Below are 19,002 nucleotides of genomic sequence, written 5' to 3'. Positions count from 1 at the left end.
TTTACGACAGCATGTATGACAAAAATTTCAAACGCGGTTGTCACTTTTGATCAAAGACTCCTGTATAGAGCGTTGTTTTTTGTTGTTCTTTGTTTTTTAACAAGTGATGTCTTAACCTTTTAAATGCAACCACTGCCTAATTAAATGAGCCAGTAATATTACAGATTGCCAGGAGCTCAGATGACCATGAGAGCATTTAGTTTTGTTATTCATTGAAAATGAACATGACATATTTATATCAGAAAAACCTTTTCAGGTGTTCTAGTTTCTGTTACATGTGTTCTTATTGCTGGGGAAATCTGTTTGACATGCCTTTCTATGATGTAGTGCAGTATGAAACTGCTAAAAAGCTTGTGAGTTTAAAAGTGTGTGTGAAGGAAGTGTTTAGTGCTGCTCAGAATGACAGCCTAGTATGTTTCAGGTTATACATTTGAACAATCTTATATTTCATTTCACTTGTATAAAAATCAAATGAACTCGGTCCTCTAACAGTCACTCCATGCTTTCTGTCTAGTAAATACTATATACTTTACCTAAATCCAAAATAACACCACGTCGGACAACACAGAAAACCTACTACAGCTTGAAATGCGCGGCTGAATTGTCATCAGCGTTTCCGCTGCAGATCAGTTGGGCTGCACTCTAATGGCACTTCAAGTACTGTGCCTACTGCCGTTGGCATAGCCACTTGATCCCCATGACCCTGAATTGGATTACGTGTGCAGGAAAGTGGACAGATGGGTGGGAATCTAATGAAATCCGCTTTGATGCTTTTGTATTTGTTGCTGATCTTCTTCCTGGCTGGCTGAGCCTCATTTCATAAATGATTATAGTGACATACTTACACCGGTACTTGCTGTCTGTGAGAGAGGTGCAAACTGGGAAGAAGTGGTGTACTGTGAAAAAATGTTGAAGACGTGCATGCACCATGCTGGATTAAAATGCTACACAGAGAAACCGAGCCTCATAGCAGGAATGGACCTGCCTTATACTGAATCATCCTTTTTTAAAAGAGTAATGTCTCATGATATTTAACTCAAACTCACCCCCCCAGCCCTGTTCATTAATGTATTAGTTCTATAATTCACTAAGTTTATTATTGAGAAGATTATTGGAGATTAACTGCAACCAGCAAACAACAAAATGAAAAACAGGCAACAGCCAGCACTTTCAAAAAGAAAAAAAATATACAGTTAGATAAAAGAAGCCCCTCCACCCCCATCAAGGCCCATCCTCCTCCCACATCACCCACACCCCACCCAGCAGGCATATGAGGTTAATGATCCTTGAGCAAACCAATGAGGGAGGCACAAAACACATGGCATCTCCCAAAGGCCCTGAAAAGAGGAGATAAGATAGCAACAATGGCCATGTGTAATTCACAACAACTAAAAAAACCCAAAACAGCGTGGTGACCTCCGCCTCAGCTACTAATGCTGCCAAGCACAGGGTGTACTGGTTCTTTATCTGTGCTACTCCTCTTTCCTAAACCCCCCCGCAGGTCTGATAATTATAACATGTAAAATGTAGACTTCCATTTCTGTTGATTAGCATAATAAACGCAGGCAGTGAACTGTGCTGATTACAGAAGCTTGAGGGATGAATGCCCCACAGTTTCGATTGCTTCCTTAGGCGTCACAAGAAAACAATTATGCTCAGATGGTAATGCCGTAATGAGCCAGCATGGAGCGCTATTGTGTCTCGTACCCCTTTTTTGTAAAAGAAATGATCTGAGGGCTTACTGGCTTCACAACATCGAGATGTGTGAGTCAGGATCTGAAGGGAGGGCAGGGAGAATGGGAGCTGCTGCTGCTGCTGCTCCTAATGCTGTGTCTCCTTGCTATGTCCTTGAAGTCAGATTGTGCACAATATGGGGTAAGGAGCAGCTTAAGGATGGAGTTAGCTTGAGACAAGGGCAAAGTAGGCCCATCTCAGCTGAGAGAATTCAAATTAGTATATAAAGGATGAATGCAGTTTAGTTAAAAAAAGAAAGGCACAGACAATATAAAAGTACCGATTAAAAAAAATCTAATTTTGATCTTTAGTGAATACATTTATGGAACTGAATACTCATTTTAATAACGATCTGATGTCTTTACATTACATCTTACTTGAATGTGGGGGTTACACCGGTGCCATTACTCACGCTCAGAGGTGTGGGCAGAGGCAGCAGCCTGGATAGAATAGCTCCTGTCAAATGAGAACAGTTGGATTTCTCCATGAACACATGAATAAGCTATTCTGTATTAAAATACGTGTATTTCTATGAAATTAAGTTCTCTGAAGTGGACTGTGATTATAATGTTGGAAAAACCCAGTGAGCAATGTCACCATTTGTACAGTCTGCTCAATACGCCAGTAACGACATAGCACTGAGAAGACTGATAACTTAGACTTTTTGTAAGATGTATTTATGCACATGTTAATTTATTGTTTTGTTGCAACATGTTGTGCAATACTCTTTAAGCATAAAAACACCCTAACTTGTATTCATATTACCATTTACATTATATGGTCAAAAAATCTGAGGACACCTGACTATCACACCTACAGTTAGGTCCGTAAGTATTTGGATTTTTGTAATTTTCTCTCTGTATTCCACCACAATGGATTTGAAATTAAGCAATCAAGATGTGGCAGACGTATGGACATTCAGCTTTAATTTAAGGGGTTTAACAAGGGTATTGCATTAAGCTTTCAGAAATTACAGTCAATTTTCACAGAGTCCCTCCATTTTCAGAGGCTCAGAAGTAAGCTTTTGTCAGTCACACGTCCTGTGACTTCCAAAACTACGGGCATTAATATGGAGTTTACGTGGGTATACCAGTCTCCACTCTTCTGAGGAGGCTTTCCACAAGATTGTGTGAATTTGTGCCCATTCAGCCAAGGTCTGGTACTGGTGTTGGATGGGAAGGCCTGACTCACAATCAGCATTCTATAACGTCTGGGTTGGGGCTCCATGCAGGCCGCTTGATTTCCTCCTTGTCTTTGTGGATCTGGGTTTGTGTACTGGCCTTTCCCAAACTATTGCCACAAAGTTGGATGTGAATGATTGTCTAAAATGTCTTTATGTGCTGTAGCATTAACAGTACCCTTCACCGGAACTGAGGGGCTTAACAAAAACCCTGAAAAACAGCTCCAGACCATTATCCCCCTCCACCAAACTTTACAACAGGCATTAGATGGTCCAGTAGGTAGTGTTCTCGTGTCAGGCGACAAACCCTGATTCGTCCAGACTGCCACAGATAGTGAAGTGTGATTCATCAGTCCAGAGCACACGTCTCTGCTGCCCCAGAGTCCAAAGGCACTTTATTTTACACCCCTTCCGAAGACGCTTGGCATTACACGTAGTGATCTTAGGCTTCTGTGCAGCTCTTTGGCCATGGAGACCCACTTCATGAAGCTCCTGATGCACAGTTCTTGTGCTGATGTTTCTTCCAGAGGCAGTTTGCAACTCAGTTGTGAGTGATGCAACAGAGATGTTTTTTTTTTTGTACGCGCTATGTTCTTCAGCACTTGGCGGCCCTGCTCTGTGAACTGGTGTGGTCTACCACTTCATGGCAGAGCTGTGGTTGCTCCTCAACTCTTCCACTTCACAATAGTAGCACTTACAGTTGACTGGGGCAGATCTAGCAGAGCAGACATTTCATATACAGATTTGTGGCAAAAGTGGCATCTTATAACAGTGCAATGTTTAAAGTTATGGAGCTCTTGCATCCGACCCATTCTACTACCAGTGTGTGTCAATGGAGATTGCAAGGACACATGCTTGTTTTTATTTATCTATTAACGATAAAGTTCATGATTTGGAGGAGTGTCAGGTGTCCACGTGCTTTTTACCATATAGTGTAGCTTTACAAGTAAGCCTTTCATGCATAATAAAAGTCCATCATGAAAAGGCACATGATCATCATATTAGAATTTTGTAACTTCATGAGTACTGACAGAGTCCAAAATGAGATTATGTGACGTGAGCTCCCAGATGGTTCTTAAAATCAATGCATGGATCTTTTAAGAGTTTGCTTGCACTCACCACTGGAGTCTTCAGGAATACACAGCATATCTTTCGTAGTTTGCTCTTTGAGGATTCTTTCTTCAGTCATGTCTGTCAGAGGTCATTCAGCTACTATACCCACATTAAAGCCATTTGTTATACCATTCTGTATTGGGATGGATTCTTGGATATCACTTTGTGTGCTGTGAAAAAGAGTTTAACAATTGTTAGCCTTTTAAATTCAAAATGTTCACATGCTGAGAGTTACTCATCATGAGCTGAGCTGCAATTTATTAAAGTAATTATTCGGTGGGCTGTCATTTATGAGCAGCTCTGACTTGGCAAAGGACTGAGCGCTGCAACATCTTTATTTTATTCAAAAGTCCAATTATCTTCTAGTTCCAACCCATTATTCTCTCCTAAATGAGAATATCATGAATATTTAACTCTGCATGAGTTCCTACGAAATCAGAGCTCTTAGGCATTGGACATTTATTTTAGTTGTTGTGCCAGTAATATTTTATCACTTTCTCTTGCATTATGGAAATTCTTTCTACACTTATTATCATGAGAAGAATGAAATAAAGTTCATCAAAGGGCAGTTTCTCAGTCAACAGCTGAATTCTGGTAATACGCAAGTGAAGAAGTGACACTATGTAACAGCAAAGTGAATATGCATACATAATCTAAGAGAAGAGAGTGACATAGTTTGATAAGACCCCACAAAAAATGGAGCCCCTGTGTTTCTTTCTCATGGCAGCAACACAAGCAGTCTTTAGAGCGGCTGTGCAGATGAGTGGGAGGAAATGGAAAGGAATTCACAGCTGGATGGTTTGACAGTAATAACAGCTCTGTCTAAACCGCTTTAGGTGGACATTGTTACCAAGATGTCTGAGCAGTGACTCCCTGACAATTTTAAATCATGTTTGGGAAAATCTCCCAGAACACCACTGACTGTGTTAGCACTGCCATCTAGTGGTTAGTTTTTGTAACTGCAGGCATCTGTGTAGTTAAGGACAAATCAATCACAGTTTTCTCAGACTTTGTTATGGTAGAACACAAAGCCAGCAGTCTTTCAAAATCACTGCACTCCTTAAATGTTAATTTATTGTGATTATGACGTCAGACGCACAAAGATGCAAGCAGGCAAGATTTGCAGAGCACAAAATCGTTCATTCATTCATTCATTTTCTGACTTTCTAATACATTATAAGAAAATAAGAACAATTTTAACAAATACAGGCCAGTCAATTCCTATTCACCTAAAGTCAGTGAAGTCAGTGAGTTCTGAAGGTCCCCAAGGAACATCTGTCTACTGCCATACCTAGATGTTTACCCCATTTATATGCTTCTTTGTGTAAAAAAAGCATTGAAAAATGAGTGCAAAACTTACCCTTAAACAGTTTTCCTCAATTAAAATAACAGCTGGGATCGACTGTATTAATTGCTTTAATAATTTTCAGCACGGGCGGCATGGTGGCGCAGTGGGCAGCGCTGCTGCCTCGCAGTTAGGACACCAGGGTTCACTTCCCGGGTCCTCCCTGTGTGGAGTTTGCATGTTCTCCCCGTGTCTGCGTGGATTTCCTCCCACAGTCCAAAGACATGCAGGTTAGCGATTCTAAATTGTCCCTAGTGTGTGCTTGGTGTGTGTGTGTGTGTGCGCCCTGCGGTGGGCTGGTACCCTGCCCGGGATTTGTTCCCTGCCTTGCACCCTGTGTTGGCTGGGATTGGCTCCAGCAGACACCCGTGATCCTGTAGTTAGGATATAGTGGGCTGGATAATGGATGGATTTTCAGCACTTCTGCCACTTGTCCTCTTAATCTCTATTTGTTTAACCTGAAAAGAGTCAATTCTTTAAATCTTTCCCCATAGCTTACTCCCAGTAGTTCTTAAATTGGGCCTTCTCTAGTGCCGTTAAGTTTTATGAAATATGAAGAACAGAACTGTATGCCAGTATTCCAAATAATGTTTGTCGCTCCTGTCTCAGCTTTTTGGCCTTAAGTTCCTAAGTGTCCTGTCCTCTATTCTCTCTGTTAATATTCCTCTTTTATCCACGATGTGTCTTCTCTTGGTCCTCTCTACACTGAATAGTTTTGGCATTTGGTATTTGGTAAACTGTATTATTGAGTATTTATTATTTTAATAATTTTTGCATCATTCATTTTTTCTTTCACTTACTCCTCTGCTCGGCTGTCCTGTTGCTACTAAACCGCTAGAAGAACTTCTCCATTGCTCATACTTGACATTTTCCACAGTGGTGTTCTCCTTTTATCTTTAAGCTTTCCTAATATCCATTTTAAATGTTGATGTCATGGGCTCATAATCCTAAAAACTAATGCTGGAGTGGTTTTGTTGTTTGTCTTATTCATCTAGTGTAGATTTTTGTTATACAGTTTATTAAGGATACGTGGTTCGTGTTTTTTTTATAGTGAAACTTAAATTGTGCCACTGTAGTTAATACACCGTGACTCTGGTAAGGCCACAGGCGCCATGCAGTGTTGGTCAAATTCAGCACAGGACTGTCTGACGTTCTCAGTGCTGTCCTTAATGATCACCTACATGATGTGACAGCAAACATTGACAGACAAAAACACAATCAAGAATAGTATAAATATCCAATTTAGACTTTAATCCTAAAACTTATATATAAAAATACTTCAAAAAAACTTCAAAAAAATATTAAAACTTATTAAAATACTATTACTACTGTACAGGGTGGTCCAGATCAAATTATGCAATTTTCATTACGCTATAACTTATTAAGTTTATTACATAGAGAATTAAGGAAAAAAATCTTTTTCTTATTGATAGATGGCAGCACCTGCCCTGCATTCCAACATGGCGGTTGTCAGTCGAACAGCAATTCTTTTGCCTTGTATTGTTTTCTTGCATTGCATTAAAAGTTGCATAATTAGATCTGGAGTACCCTATACTGCTGTATTGAGGATTAGTTGTGTTCTGTTCTGTGTATTGTATTGTATTTACCCCATTTTGTTGATACCCACTGCTCACCCAACCTACCTGGAAGGGGGTCTCTCTCTGAATTGCCTTTCCCGGAATTTCTTCCATTTTTTTCCCTACAAGGGTTTTTTTTTGTGAGTGTTTCCAGGCTGGGGGACTATAAAAAAACAGGGCCTGTTAAAGCCCATTGTGGCAATCCTTGTGCGATTTTGAGCTATCCAAGAAATAAATTATATTGTATTGTATTCTAATACAAAATCACAATAAATTGAACATAAGTCCGCTTCATCCTGAGCAGGGTTCTGGAGCCTACCCGAATAAGCATAAGGCACAAGGCAAGAACAATCCCATGGACAGGGCACCAGGCCATCACTGGGTGAACCCACACGCACACACTAGGACCAATTCAGTGTCAGCAATTCACCTAACCTGCATGTTTTGGAACAGTGAGAGGAAACAAATGCCACACAGACATGGGGAGAACATGTAAAATCCACACCAGGAAGACCTGGGATGCAAACCCTGGTCTCCTTGTTGTGAGGCAGCAGCACTACCACTGAGCCACCATCCTTCCTAAATTGAAAATAAAATATTGATCAAGAAGTTAGCTGTAAACAATTAACAAATAGTTGAAACCTTAAGGTCAACTAAAGGGAGGAAACACAGAGGGAGAATTTGCAAACACTACACCTTTTGGAAACAAAGCTGAGCCCAGAAGCAGTGCTATCTTCTGTGCTTTCATTAGTCCTCATTCTTAAAATGTGCGAAATTGAACAACTGTGTGAATTGGCACTAATGAAAGATGGCTGCAGCTGAAAGTGTACTGTTCCCATCATGGTGGAAATGGTGATTGTCTTGCACATTTAATCATTTCAGTAATGGTCCAGTTGTCATTTTCTGAATCCTCTATGTCTCTTTTTTGAATACGACTCCTTTGGGACCATGAATCATTGCTGTTATGCAGGAGTATGCTTTATAAGGAATGTCTTGCACTGTTTATTTTATTTTGTGTACCACCTTTCCATCCTGAACACTGAATCAAGGCACTATAATATAAATGTATGCATAATGCACAGCTAGTACAGCATAAGAACAAGCAGGTAAAATCAAAGAGTCAAAGGTGGAATTTGAAATGATAAACTAAAGTAGTAGTTTACAGCCTCACCGACAGCTTAGAGAGCTGCTTTTAAATGATATTGTTAATGTTGCTTCCTTTTGTTTTTGAATGCTACTGCAGTAGCATGCAGAATTATTCTAATCAGTCATTGCACACTGAATGCCAGACTAGATTAAACATTTCTTGTTAGCTCTACAAATGAGAACACCGATGCTTATCAAATGCTGACGAAAGGGAATTGTAGTAGCCCAGTGGTCGGTGTTTCTGCCTCAGAGCTATGGAGACTCCGTTCAAACCACCCCATATGCGTGGAAGCCATGTCTGTGGTAGCTTTAATCCAAGCATTCTGGTTTTTGTACCACAATCCCAAAACAGGCATGTTAACTAAATTAGTGGCTCTAAGGCAGGGATGTTGTGCGTGTTAGTGCAGTACAGTGAAATTTGGTCTTGCCTGAAGTGTAAAACTGGATTTGGAAAACTGGTGGATGGGTCTCAGCCTTGAACACTTTGCAAATATGCATATAGCTAAGGCTCAGATGTCTTCAAAGCTTTGTACAACGTAAGCACAGTAGGCTAGTTTTTCAATGAAGTGATTGACAAAACTCAGTCTGGGTTGAATATTGATTTGTTTTAATCTATAATGTTTTGTTCATGGCACTGTAATGAATTTTTAAATATGTAAATATATATATTTAAATGATCACACAGGGGAAAACTGTAAAATCATTTGCATTAAAAATAAATTAATGAGCAGTACAGGGTATGGTTTTTAATACATCGACCAAACTGTTTGTTGGTCTTCCTTTCACCATGAGAAAATGTTGATTCTGAATGTCAAAAAGACTAAACAAAAGGATATTTGACTTTAAGAGAGAGAAATCCACATGTTCACTCCTCATTGTTCTGAGCCTAGTTGGTAGAAATTGTGACTGAAAATAAATACTTAGGAATTATCCTTGATAATAATCTTAAAAACATATACCGTAAATACAATCCGCGCTTATTTCTCCTTCTACAATCATATTACTTTAAAGTGGATGAGGTCCTCATGTTGTCATTTTATTGCAGTGTGATCCAGTCTGTCATTACTTTCAGCTTCATTACCTGGTTTAGTGGTCTGACGAACCAAAACCTAAAAAAGCTCCAGCAGATGACCAAGCATCCAACTAAAGAGATTGGGGCTGATGTAGACCAGGGCCGTATTGCCAACACCATATGCCCCCGGGCATATAGCAAAACAGAAACATACAGAGGCATCAGAAACATCGTGGGCACCTATGCTCCTGGGGCCATTCTGCGCAGATGTTAAGACCGCCCTGACGTAGACAGTATGGCAAGTGTGTGTCAGAGGGCAATGCTGAAAAAATTGGAAATCACCTCAACTCATGACAGGCATTACATGCAGAAATTCACTTCCGTAAATTAGGGAAGTTAGTCGCTTTAAATACTCACACAAATCGCTCCAGAAGTTCCTTTCTTTGCAGTGTCATATGTCTTGTTAAGAAGGAAGACCGGAGATAATAAACAATTCCAGAAATAAAGAATTTTTGATATGTATTATGCAGCCATTTTAGGGAAACACTTACTATCAAACTTGTAAAAGTAGTTAGCAAATGTTTTGGAAGTTTTAACCTGTTTTGTCTCTATTTGTTTTTGTATTTTACTTCTGTCTGTTATTGGATCTAACTGACAAGGCAAATTTCGTGTTTTCTTAACTTGACTAAATAAAAAACTTGAACCTGGAGGGATGCTGGCCCAATGTGTCACTCACACCCTTTCCACAGATGCTATTTACCCGAAGAATTTATCTGTAAATTCACAGGTCGAGGGTCTGTGAAGCAAAGCTTTAGTCTAGTCACTTACTTCCCAGGTCAATATCTTGTGTAATTCCTGGAAATTTTCAGAATATCCCTTGACTGTTACGGGGCACAGTAGTTACTCCTGCTGTCCCATGGCTGCAGCGTTTGAATCTCGGCCTAGTCAATATCTGTGTCTGCATGAGTTTTCCCCTAAATAGTGCAGTTTTCGCCCATTTCTGGCAGGGCTGGATTAACCAAAATAAGCACATACAGCATCAAGGGAAGGGGGGCCCCACAGAAATTTCCATATCCGGATTTACCTTGGATCATATAGTGCAAAACTTCAAATGGTGCAGCTGAGCCAGGCTCCACAAAAAGGGGATCTGACATTAAATTTAAAAAATGACATACATACTGTATATATACAATAATAATAATAATAAAATATTAATAATAGAGGTTGATGATCTATATTTGTCTTGGGAACAAAACAAAATTAGAATCTGGTAAGTGCCACATGATCCACCGAAGCTCACGTGATCTTTCTTGTCTTAGTCGTGTTGGTCGTCTCGTTCAGTTATCCACTAAGAGTGAGTACAGCTCATATATATGGGGACACCAACATCTTTTAAGAGCTTAGGATCTCTAAAGGTCTTAATCCGACCCTGAGTGATTAGTATCTGAACATTAAGCGAACTGAAACTACCTGACCAGTTAATGCAATTATGAGTGATGAAACCAGAAACAATGTATCTGGCAAAGATGACAGCAGATTGCCACCCAAGCTGCACACTTTTCAGGGTCCCCTGCCATCAAACTGCTGTCAGCCGAGGAGATTACCAGGTGGTTCTGACACAAGTGAACAGGAAATTCCTAGGATAGTCAATTTAGCAATTTCTGAGTTTCAGGGGTAAAAAGGAGGTTAGTACGGTTTCTGATTAGCTGGTGTTTGGTCTATTTTGGGAATTGTTTCTGAGGGAGTGAGGACGCCATAGCTCACCTTGATGTTCCTTGTGGCCGAGCTTTATGCTATTCACAAATGGGTTCACAGCTGCCATGGAGGGATGCAGATATTCAATGACATTCAAAACTTGTCCTCCTCTTGTCAAGGGACGCAGCATATATTCCAAAAATATATACTGTGCCATGACACTGCTTCCATCAGCCAGAATTGTTTACAGCCTGCATATATGGGTAGTTTGCCAGAGGGATTTATCACATAAGAACTAATGTCTTTCCCTTCAGCCCACTTCAACTAGACCTTGTTGTTTTTCACTAATTGGAGTAAGAATTCTGCTTTGTCCATCACACTTCATCTTTGACAGGGTTCAACAAGCTCTGTCCTGCATCACTCCTCCACTCAGGCTTTAGCTGACTGAATCACAACAGACCATCTAGTACTCTTCACATGTCTTGCCAGCATCTCTATGGCCCTGTTATCAATGACCCACCTTTAGCTGGGTTTTAGGTGGTGACTTATTCTAGACATACTTGTGATATGGCCACGTACTAAAATGCTGATACACTCATGCCCTTTCTCCTTAAACCCAATGCCAAGTTGAATGTAAGGTAACTTAAATCTTTATTCATGCTCGCTGTGGAACACCAATACACCATCCACTTGTGGACTTTAAAATCTGTAGACACAATGCTATTGCTGATTGAATAGTTAGGTACAAAAAAAGGCAGATGTACTCTGTGTTTAACACTCTACTGTTCATTGCCAAGAATCTGATTACCCATTTTATGTTATTTATTTATTTACAGTGGACAGACTCCCGAGATGTCTGAGTTAAACTTCTTGCAGAAAGCTCAAATCCTCGAGACCTACGGGGTCGACCCTCATCCCTGTAAGGTAATTTTCTTCCTTATGTTCTCCATGCGTTATGAATGCAGGGAGTTGAAGATGTTAAAAGCTGACTTATGTTTAAATGAGGAAGTTGTGTCTGCAGTGCAGAAGAGGTTGAGGGGTGGAATGAGGGCAGTGACCATGGATTATAGAAAAGGAACAAGGCAAGAGCATTGAGGCAGACATTTGGTATATATATGAGCTTGTAACTAGCAGATCATGTCTTCTAAATGAAACAAATGCAGTGGAGCAGAATCATTGTCTTAGAATAATTTGATTGTCTTTGTTCATTTATCATGTCCATTATATTAAAACATACCAAAAATACACTTTTTTGTATTTTGTTCCTGGATTTTTTTTTTCAAACTAAGATTTCACCTTCCTTTATACACAAAGAAGCATCTCAGAAACAAATGATGAAAATGTAGACATATTTGGCACACATTGTAGCTCTTTGTAGCAGTGTAATGAAACAAGATGATGGATGGATACAGAAGTGTAAACACAACCTAAAATTAATAAAATTAGACATGTTGCATTTTTTGCAATATCTGATTTTTTTTCTGTGAGTGGCATAGTGAATAGCACCGCTGACTGAAGAATCTTGTGTAAAGGGTTCAAGTCCTGCCCCTGGGCATGGTCCATGTGAGTTTGTTGGCATGGGTTTTTCCTCCCTTATCCCCAAAGATATACAGGTCACAGGTTCAGTGGTGATTCCAGGTTGGTCCAGTGTGGGTGTGTGAGCAGGGCTGCCAACTCTCTTTCTCTGGAAATGAGGACATTTGGGTTGAAAAATGAAGACTTTTGAGGACACATTTCCCTATGCTGCCATAATATGCCCTAATACTGCCTCTTATGTTTTTTGTAAAATTATATAAACCTTTAGTAATAGTTTATTACTGCAATTATGATATGATGACCATAATCACAGTCACTGGCAAACAAATAATCCATTAAATATTTTGAATATATCAAGCCTCTTAAATTAACAAAATTCATTCCTTGCATACTTATTTGGATAGCTTAACTGTCATAAACCGGTAAAAAATGATATACATGGTAAATTCACTTCTAGTAAAATAAAAAATCATTTTACTCTTTTCAATTTAGTTTATTTGAATTTATCTACATTCTTTTATAGTTTTCCACTGAAGCTGTTTTTCTCAGTAAATCTGATTTAATCTAATAAAACAAGGATGTTTGTTGTTGAAGTAGTCTGTGAACTTGCACTTTCTTTTCTGCATAATGGGTATTCCTGAATTTATGTAAATGAAAGAATTATGAAAATATTAAATGAGTTGAAGAAGTGACTTATTACTTCAACTGATAATTAAAAAGATATTGCTTTGATTTGACAGAAAAAATGTGCGATTTTTTTAATTGACTGAACTTTAATACTTGACTCATTCATTTACAATTATAAATCCATTTTGGAACAACGGGTGGTAATAACAATATTTTCCATTAAAATATTACAAAGCAGTATTTACTGGCACTGAAAAACAACGGACTGCACCTGGATGTATGAAATTTCTTGTTTAACCAAGCTGCTGAAAGAAGAATCAAAAATAAGATCTCTCATACAAAACGGAAAATTTTCATTTCGATTTTGAATAAATTCACTTAGTTACGGTGAATTAGGATTACAAATAATTAAGGAAAGGAACATTTCTAATGAGCTATTGCCAAGAAGATAAAGCTGAATTCAAAAGATGAAGTGAAAAAGCCAAGTTGGACAGACAAAAGCCAAGAACTCGAAAGGTTGTTTCTATTCTCGTCAATTACTACGTTATTTACTACCGGAAGGGAAGTGAGGATTCAAGTGTGCGTACTACATCTGCAAATGCTGATTGGTGTGAGGCTTTCAAATTTTACCAATGATAAGGATAAGGAGATTTTCAAATTTTAGGAGCCATAATTCCAGACATTTTCAAAATTGTATAAATTGTATAAATTCCTCCCAGACAGTCCATGACGCATAAAAAATGAGGACATGTCTGGGAAAATGAGGACAGTTGGCAACCCTATGTATGAGTGAATGGGCTCTGTGATGGACTGGCACAATGTCCATCACGGCTGGTAATAGGCCCTGTGTCCCTCAACTGGATTGAGCAGTTTGATATTGTTATGCTATTAATTCTTTATGTGATCGTCATCAGCATGGCCCACTTTTCCCAGTGATAATGGCCAACTGCTTTGTCCATATCAGAATTCTCCAGCTCCTCCTCCCCATCACTCCTATCCTAACTAATAAATGTAATATTTCCAGCATGCATAGTGGACCATGCTCAGTTACACCCCACTACCTTTACCAATGAGATGTGCCCAGAGGGCACTCTAGAAATGGGAGCCCAAATGAACTGGCACTCCTACAGTATACTGTAAAGAGCACCAAGAATATTAAACTCCTCCTAGTCTCACAGAGACTGACCCCAATGTCCTAATTAATTTTACTCACTTGTACACATGACCTCATTCCTTTGATCACTGCCAAAACTTTGCAATGAGTGGAGGTCAATAAATTAAAATCTTTATGCAAAAATATATTATTTTCATAACTAACATCAATGTTGACACTGCTACCTCCATGGCAACAATCCTTCTGACACTTTTTTAGCAAGTATCTCATTATTTAAGTCACCATTTCAAGCTTGTTACTGTAGGGGACTGTAAGGGTACAGATTGGCTGGCACAATGAGAGCTTCATTCATAGTCTTACTATCACCCAAGATTTGGAGGAGCTGGGTGTCACTGTGAACAGGAACTGCGTAACGTTTTAGTCTTGTAACATTTCACACATGATACTTGTTGGTTTCGCTAAGTGTATACAACACACATTTGCAAGAGTAGCAAATTTCCATTGCCACTTGCTGTAACTATCTGTTCTGTAATTAAAGGCTTCTCTTTTTATAAACAGTTATACAGTACACACACAAACACACACAAAAATACTTAACTCTTACACTGTTTATTTTGTTCATATAGTCTTCTTGTGCAGGCAGTGCCTTCCCTTCCTACGAATTGTAAAGGGTGACTGTGCTAGTACATGTCACCTTATGCATGACACTACTATGTCCATGGTGTGTTAGGGAGCCTTAGGAAATGTACACCTGAGAACAGTCAGACCTGCTTAAGAGTCATTTCAATGATGTTAACCTTTGGAGCTGTCCGCTGAGTTTAGTGAAAGTAATTCGACTGAATTTAACAATTACAATTTAAAGTTTAATTTCTGGTACAGTTTCTCTTGCTACGCAGTGTTGTAGCCTCTGGGATAATCTACCAACTCTCGGCCTCACATGTATTAGATTTACAGTAAATGTTCATGCTGCTCAATCTATAGCCTCCTGAGTATCCTGCTCATTTGAAGGCCAGATGAGCTTGACCCTTCTGGGGACTTTCAAAGGTTTCCCTTAGCATGTGAAATACAAAATACATAAGTTTTGTATTTGAGCAAGAAAGAAGTGAAACTATAATCTTAAATAGTAAGGGATCCTAAGTGTGTGTTAGTTCTGTGTGTTTGCTGTATGGATTTGGTTTTGTGTGCTGTACTTCTCAATAGATGTTCACTCTTCTACGGGTGGATGACAGCAGATACCACATGCATTAGACAAACTATGTTTGCCATTGAGACTCTCAAATGACAGATATTTCATTATATGTTGCATACAAATGTTAAAGGCTTTTCTTTTTTTTAGGATGTTTCAGGAAACCCAGCTTTCTTGGCCTTCACTCCATCTGGGTTTGTTGTGTTGCAAGGTAACAAAAGGATTCATTTTCTCAAGTGGTAAGATGCGTTCCAGTGTATCCTCTTAAAGCATAATTGTATTGAAACCATTAGCTAAACAGTGTTTTAAAAGATTGGATTGATTTATTTATAAACTTTTGGGGGATTAGTAATGAATATATAATGGAGGTGGTATAACTGCACAGTGGTTGTTAGCACTGCTGCCACACAGGTCCAGTGTGGCAGCACAAAACATGCGGTTTTGTATCCCACATGTTGTTGTTATCGCTATACACGTCTTCCTTGTGTCTGTCTCAATTTTCTTTTGACATCCTAAAGCCATACAGGTTGGGTTAAATGGCAACTTGCTTTGCCCTGGTGTGGTGTTGTGTGTCAAGGGGCCCTGTGATTTTTTTTGCTCCAGCTTGGTGTGCGCCATAAGCTGCAAGGATCTAGCTCTGAGCTAAATTTAAGAATATTAAGTTACTATAATGGGAGAAGGACTGTTTTAATTTCTAGAAAGAAAGATACTCATCGCTTACCTACCATTAGACCTCTTTCTTTCTTTCTTTCTTTCTTTCTTTCTTTCTTTCTTTCTTTGTCTTTGTACTTTTTACTTCAGTGTCTTTTTCTTTCTGTCTCACTTACTGCCAATTCAAGTTGAAGTTCAGATAATCCTTACATTTAAGACAAGATTCATATGAACATAAGAACATTACAGGCAAATGAAGAGCAGCTCAAGTGAGTCCTAACTCATTATTTCAGTTTTTTGATTACAAGAATGGCAGAAGGTAAACACTGTAGCATGAGGTAGGTCATGAAAGCTCTCTGCTGGTTGCTCCTTTTTTTCCCCTTTTTTCTACCTGCCAGCCATGACATTGAACAAGTCACTTTATATAGTCCACAAGATGAGTTCATCTGGAATATGTGTCCAGCAGCAAATTAATTTATCCTCACAATATACAGTATAGTCTTTATCTTGTTTTTATTTTCCTGTCTGCTTTCCCATTTATCTCCATTTATCTGTCTTACTATTGTTCTCTCTAATTAATGATGGAACTTGACTTCTCAAAATGTGACATTTTCAGTTTTAAGATGGAGTTGATCTTTGTTAGAATTTTTCTTTCGTAGAGAGATGTGCTACCCAACTATGTGCTTTACAGAGAATTGGTTTTGGCCGGTCTTGACATTTGTATTTTGTATGTTGCAGTATGTATTTCTGTCTTTTCTGTGCTGTGCAGGAATGAAGTCACAAAGTTGAAATTTGAAGGAAAGACATTCCATATATATGCTAATCAGAAAGAAGTGAGTACCGTTATTTTTCCTTTCTAATTGACTAACAAAAAGTAGAACAATGAATGGAGAAAAGAATTTAGCTTTTCTTATGTAATAGTATGGAATCTTAATTTATTTAGCTGGACATTTTTACCATACAAAATAAAATAGACACCAATTCAATAGGTATTGACCACCTGATTTAATATTCGGTAAAGGCACACTTCTCAGAAATGACAGTCAGGAGTCTTTTGGTCACTCCACCATGGTTTTAACTTGAAGCTGTGGTCACAGTCCTTACAGATAATGAACTTTTTTACAAGCCTCAGGTCTCCTGACTACAGCAGGCTTTCCTCCAGGGTTTCTCTGTGCTTTGGTGTAACCAAATGTGAATTTATACAGTAAAAGTCAAATCAAAGAAAAGAGGAGCAGGAGATCGGCGGGAGACAAGACCTGACTAAATGATATTCGGCAGAAACACACAAAATCCTACTACCAAAACCAAAACGTAACCTAACCTCATAGTCGAAGAACAGGAACTAACCTTTAGCCAAAGAAAAACTTTTTTTAAACACATGATTAGAATTCTTTGTAATATCTTGTGCAGTCTTCCCGTACAACTGGCGTCCTTTAGGTGGAAGGTGTATGATGAGTGGTCCGTGACACAGTGAAGTTTTTAAATAAATAATCACATCCTGGGAAGTGCAGGTGTGTGTGAGCGCACTTCACTCCAGTGTCAATTGGTGTGCTTGGCTGATCGGAAATACATGTGTAAAGGTGAGCGGATCATCAGGTGCCCCATTCACACCTCGGAGGTATCACAACGATGCCCAAATACATAACATAAGAGGAACCTGCATGGAACATGGGGGGGGAGGGACAGAAAGAAGGAATGGAAACAGGAGAGAACAGAAAGTCAGATGGAGGTCAAAGGTGGAGAGAGAAGGGCATGAACTGGTCAGAGCTGGTGCAGGAGAATGGAAGCAGGCGGATGGACAAGTGAGCTTGGCAAAGCAGCATGTGGCAGACACTCGAGGGGGCTAAGGGTTGCACCTGCTGAGCAGCTGGGGAGCAAGAGCAACCAACCACTCCAGCAGGTCTCTCCTGCAAGGCCGGAGATATAAAGATGTATTGGGTTTTAGGGTTGCTGTATTAGTGTAGCTGCAACTACAAAATACATTTTTAAACTTCACGTTGCATGGTCATAGAGCTTTCGATATCTTTTACATCAAGCAAAATGTATGCCTTATTGTAGGACAATAAAATGTGCTCAGAATGCTTTTTATAGCCATTGCACAATTTTAAGAACACTGAAACAGAACCCCTTTTTCTTTTTAGGACAAAAAGATCATTCTCACCTATTTTGCTCCTACTCCTGAGGCCTGTAAACACCTGTGGAAATGTGGCGTGGAAAACCAGGCATTTTACAAGTAAGTAGCCTTCTCCTGGCACTAGCTTCAGTTTTCTTGTTGATGACCAGCAGACCGTCTGTCAGGCCACTTTACTGATTGTGAGGATGGAGTATTCTGAAAATCTGCAACACAATTGAATTTGTCAGTTTTGGCCACTGTAGTCAACATATCATGTAGTCATTTAGGTATAATAAGTGATCTCTAAACAATCAATTTTTCAATATTTTCAATCATGTACATCTACATGGGTTGTGTTTTAAGCAGTTAATCTGTTCTGTATGTTAGAAATGTATTTCAATCCTCCATTATCACAGTCCTTCTTGCAACATTCATCTTTAAACACTTGTTTCACCACCATCTTTCTAATCAAAAAGGGGGTTCGTCATCATCAGCGCATGCTCCCAAACCCAAATCTCAGTCTGTCTGACTGCCCCGGGACGTCTGATGACTGTGCATTGTACACAAAGCTAGAATAATGTTGAACCAGATTCTGATCCTTTACAGGACAAAGTGACATTAGAACGTTAGAACAGTCCGGACAAGAACGGGCCATTCAGCCCAACAAAGCTTGCCAGTCCTGTCCATGTAATTCTTCTAAAATAACATCAGTCCTATCTTTGAAGATCCCCAATGTCCTACAGTCTACCACAATGCTTGGTCACTTATTCCATGTGTCTTTGGTTCTCTGAGTAAAGAAAAACTTCCTAGTGTTTGTGTGAAATTTTCCTTAACAAGTTTCCAACTGTGTCCCCGTGTTCTTGATGAACTCATTTTAAAGTCTCAACCCACTGGACTGATTCATAATTTTAAACACTTCTATCATGTCACCTCTTAATCTTCTTTTGCTTAAACTGAAAGAGCTCAGCTCTTT

At 39.2% G+C, this 19,002-nt stretch overlaps 1 protein-coding gene across 1 annotated transcript in view; it reads left to right on the top strand.

Annotated features, from left to right (window-relative positions):
• LOC120541461 (FERM domain-containing protein 5) overlaps window positions 1-19,002 on the top strand; it is a 343,369-nt gene that overhangs the window by 299,254 nt on the left and 25,113 nt on the right. Inside the window, exons 7-10 of the mRNA XM_039773109.1 lie at window positions 11,639-11,726; window positions 15,416-15,504; window positions 16,686-16,749; window positions 18,058-18,149. Coding sequence (XP_039629043.1) covers window positions 11,639-11,726; window positions 15,416-15,504; window positions 16,686-16,749; window positions 18,058-18,149 — 333 coding nt within the window. The remainder of the gene's footprint in view (window positions 1-11,638; window positions 11,727-15,415; window positions 15,505-16,685; window positions 16,750-18,057; window positions 18,150-19,002) is intronic.

This window comes from Polypterus senegalus, chromosome 12, assembly GCF_016835505.1.
Source record: "Polypterus senegalus isolate Bchr_013 chromosome 12, ASM1683550v1, whole genome shotgun sequence".
NCBI classification, from domain to species: Eukaryota; Metazoa; Chordata; class Cladistia; order Polypteriformes; family Polypteridae; genus Polypterus; species Polypterus senegalus.
The sequence above is the reverse complement of the archived record's forward strand: the minus strand, read 5'-3'. Positions and strand labels throughout refer to the sequence as shown.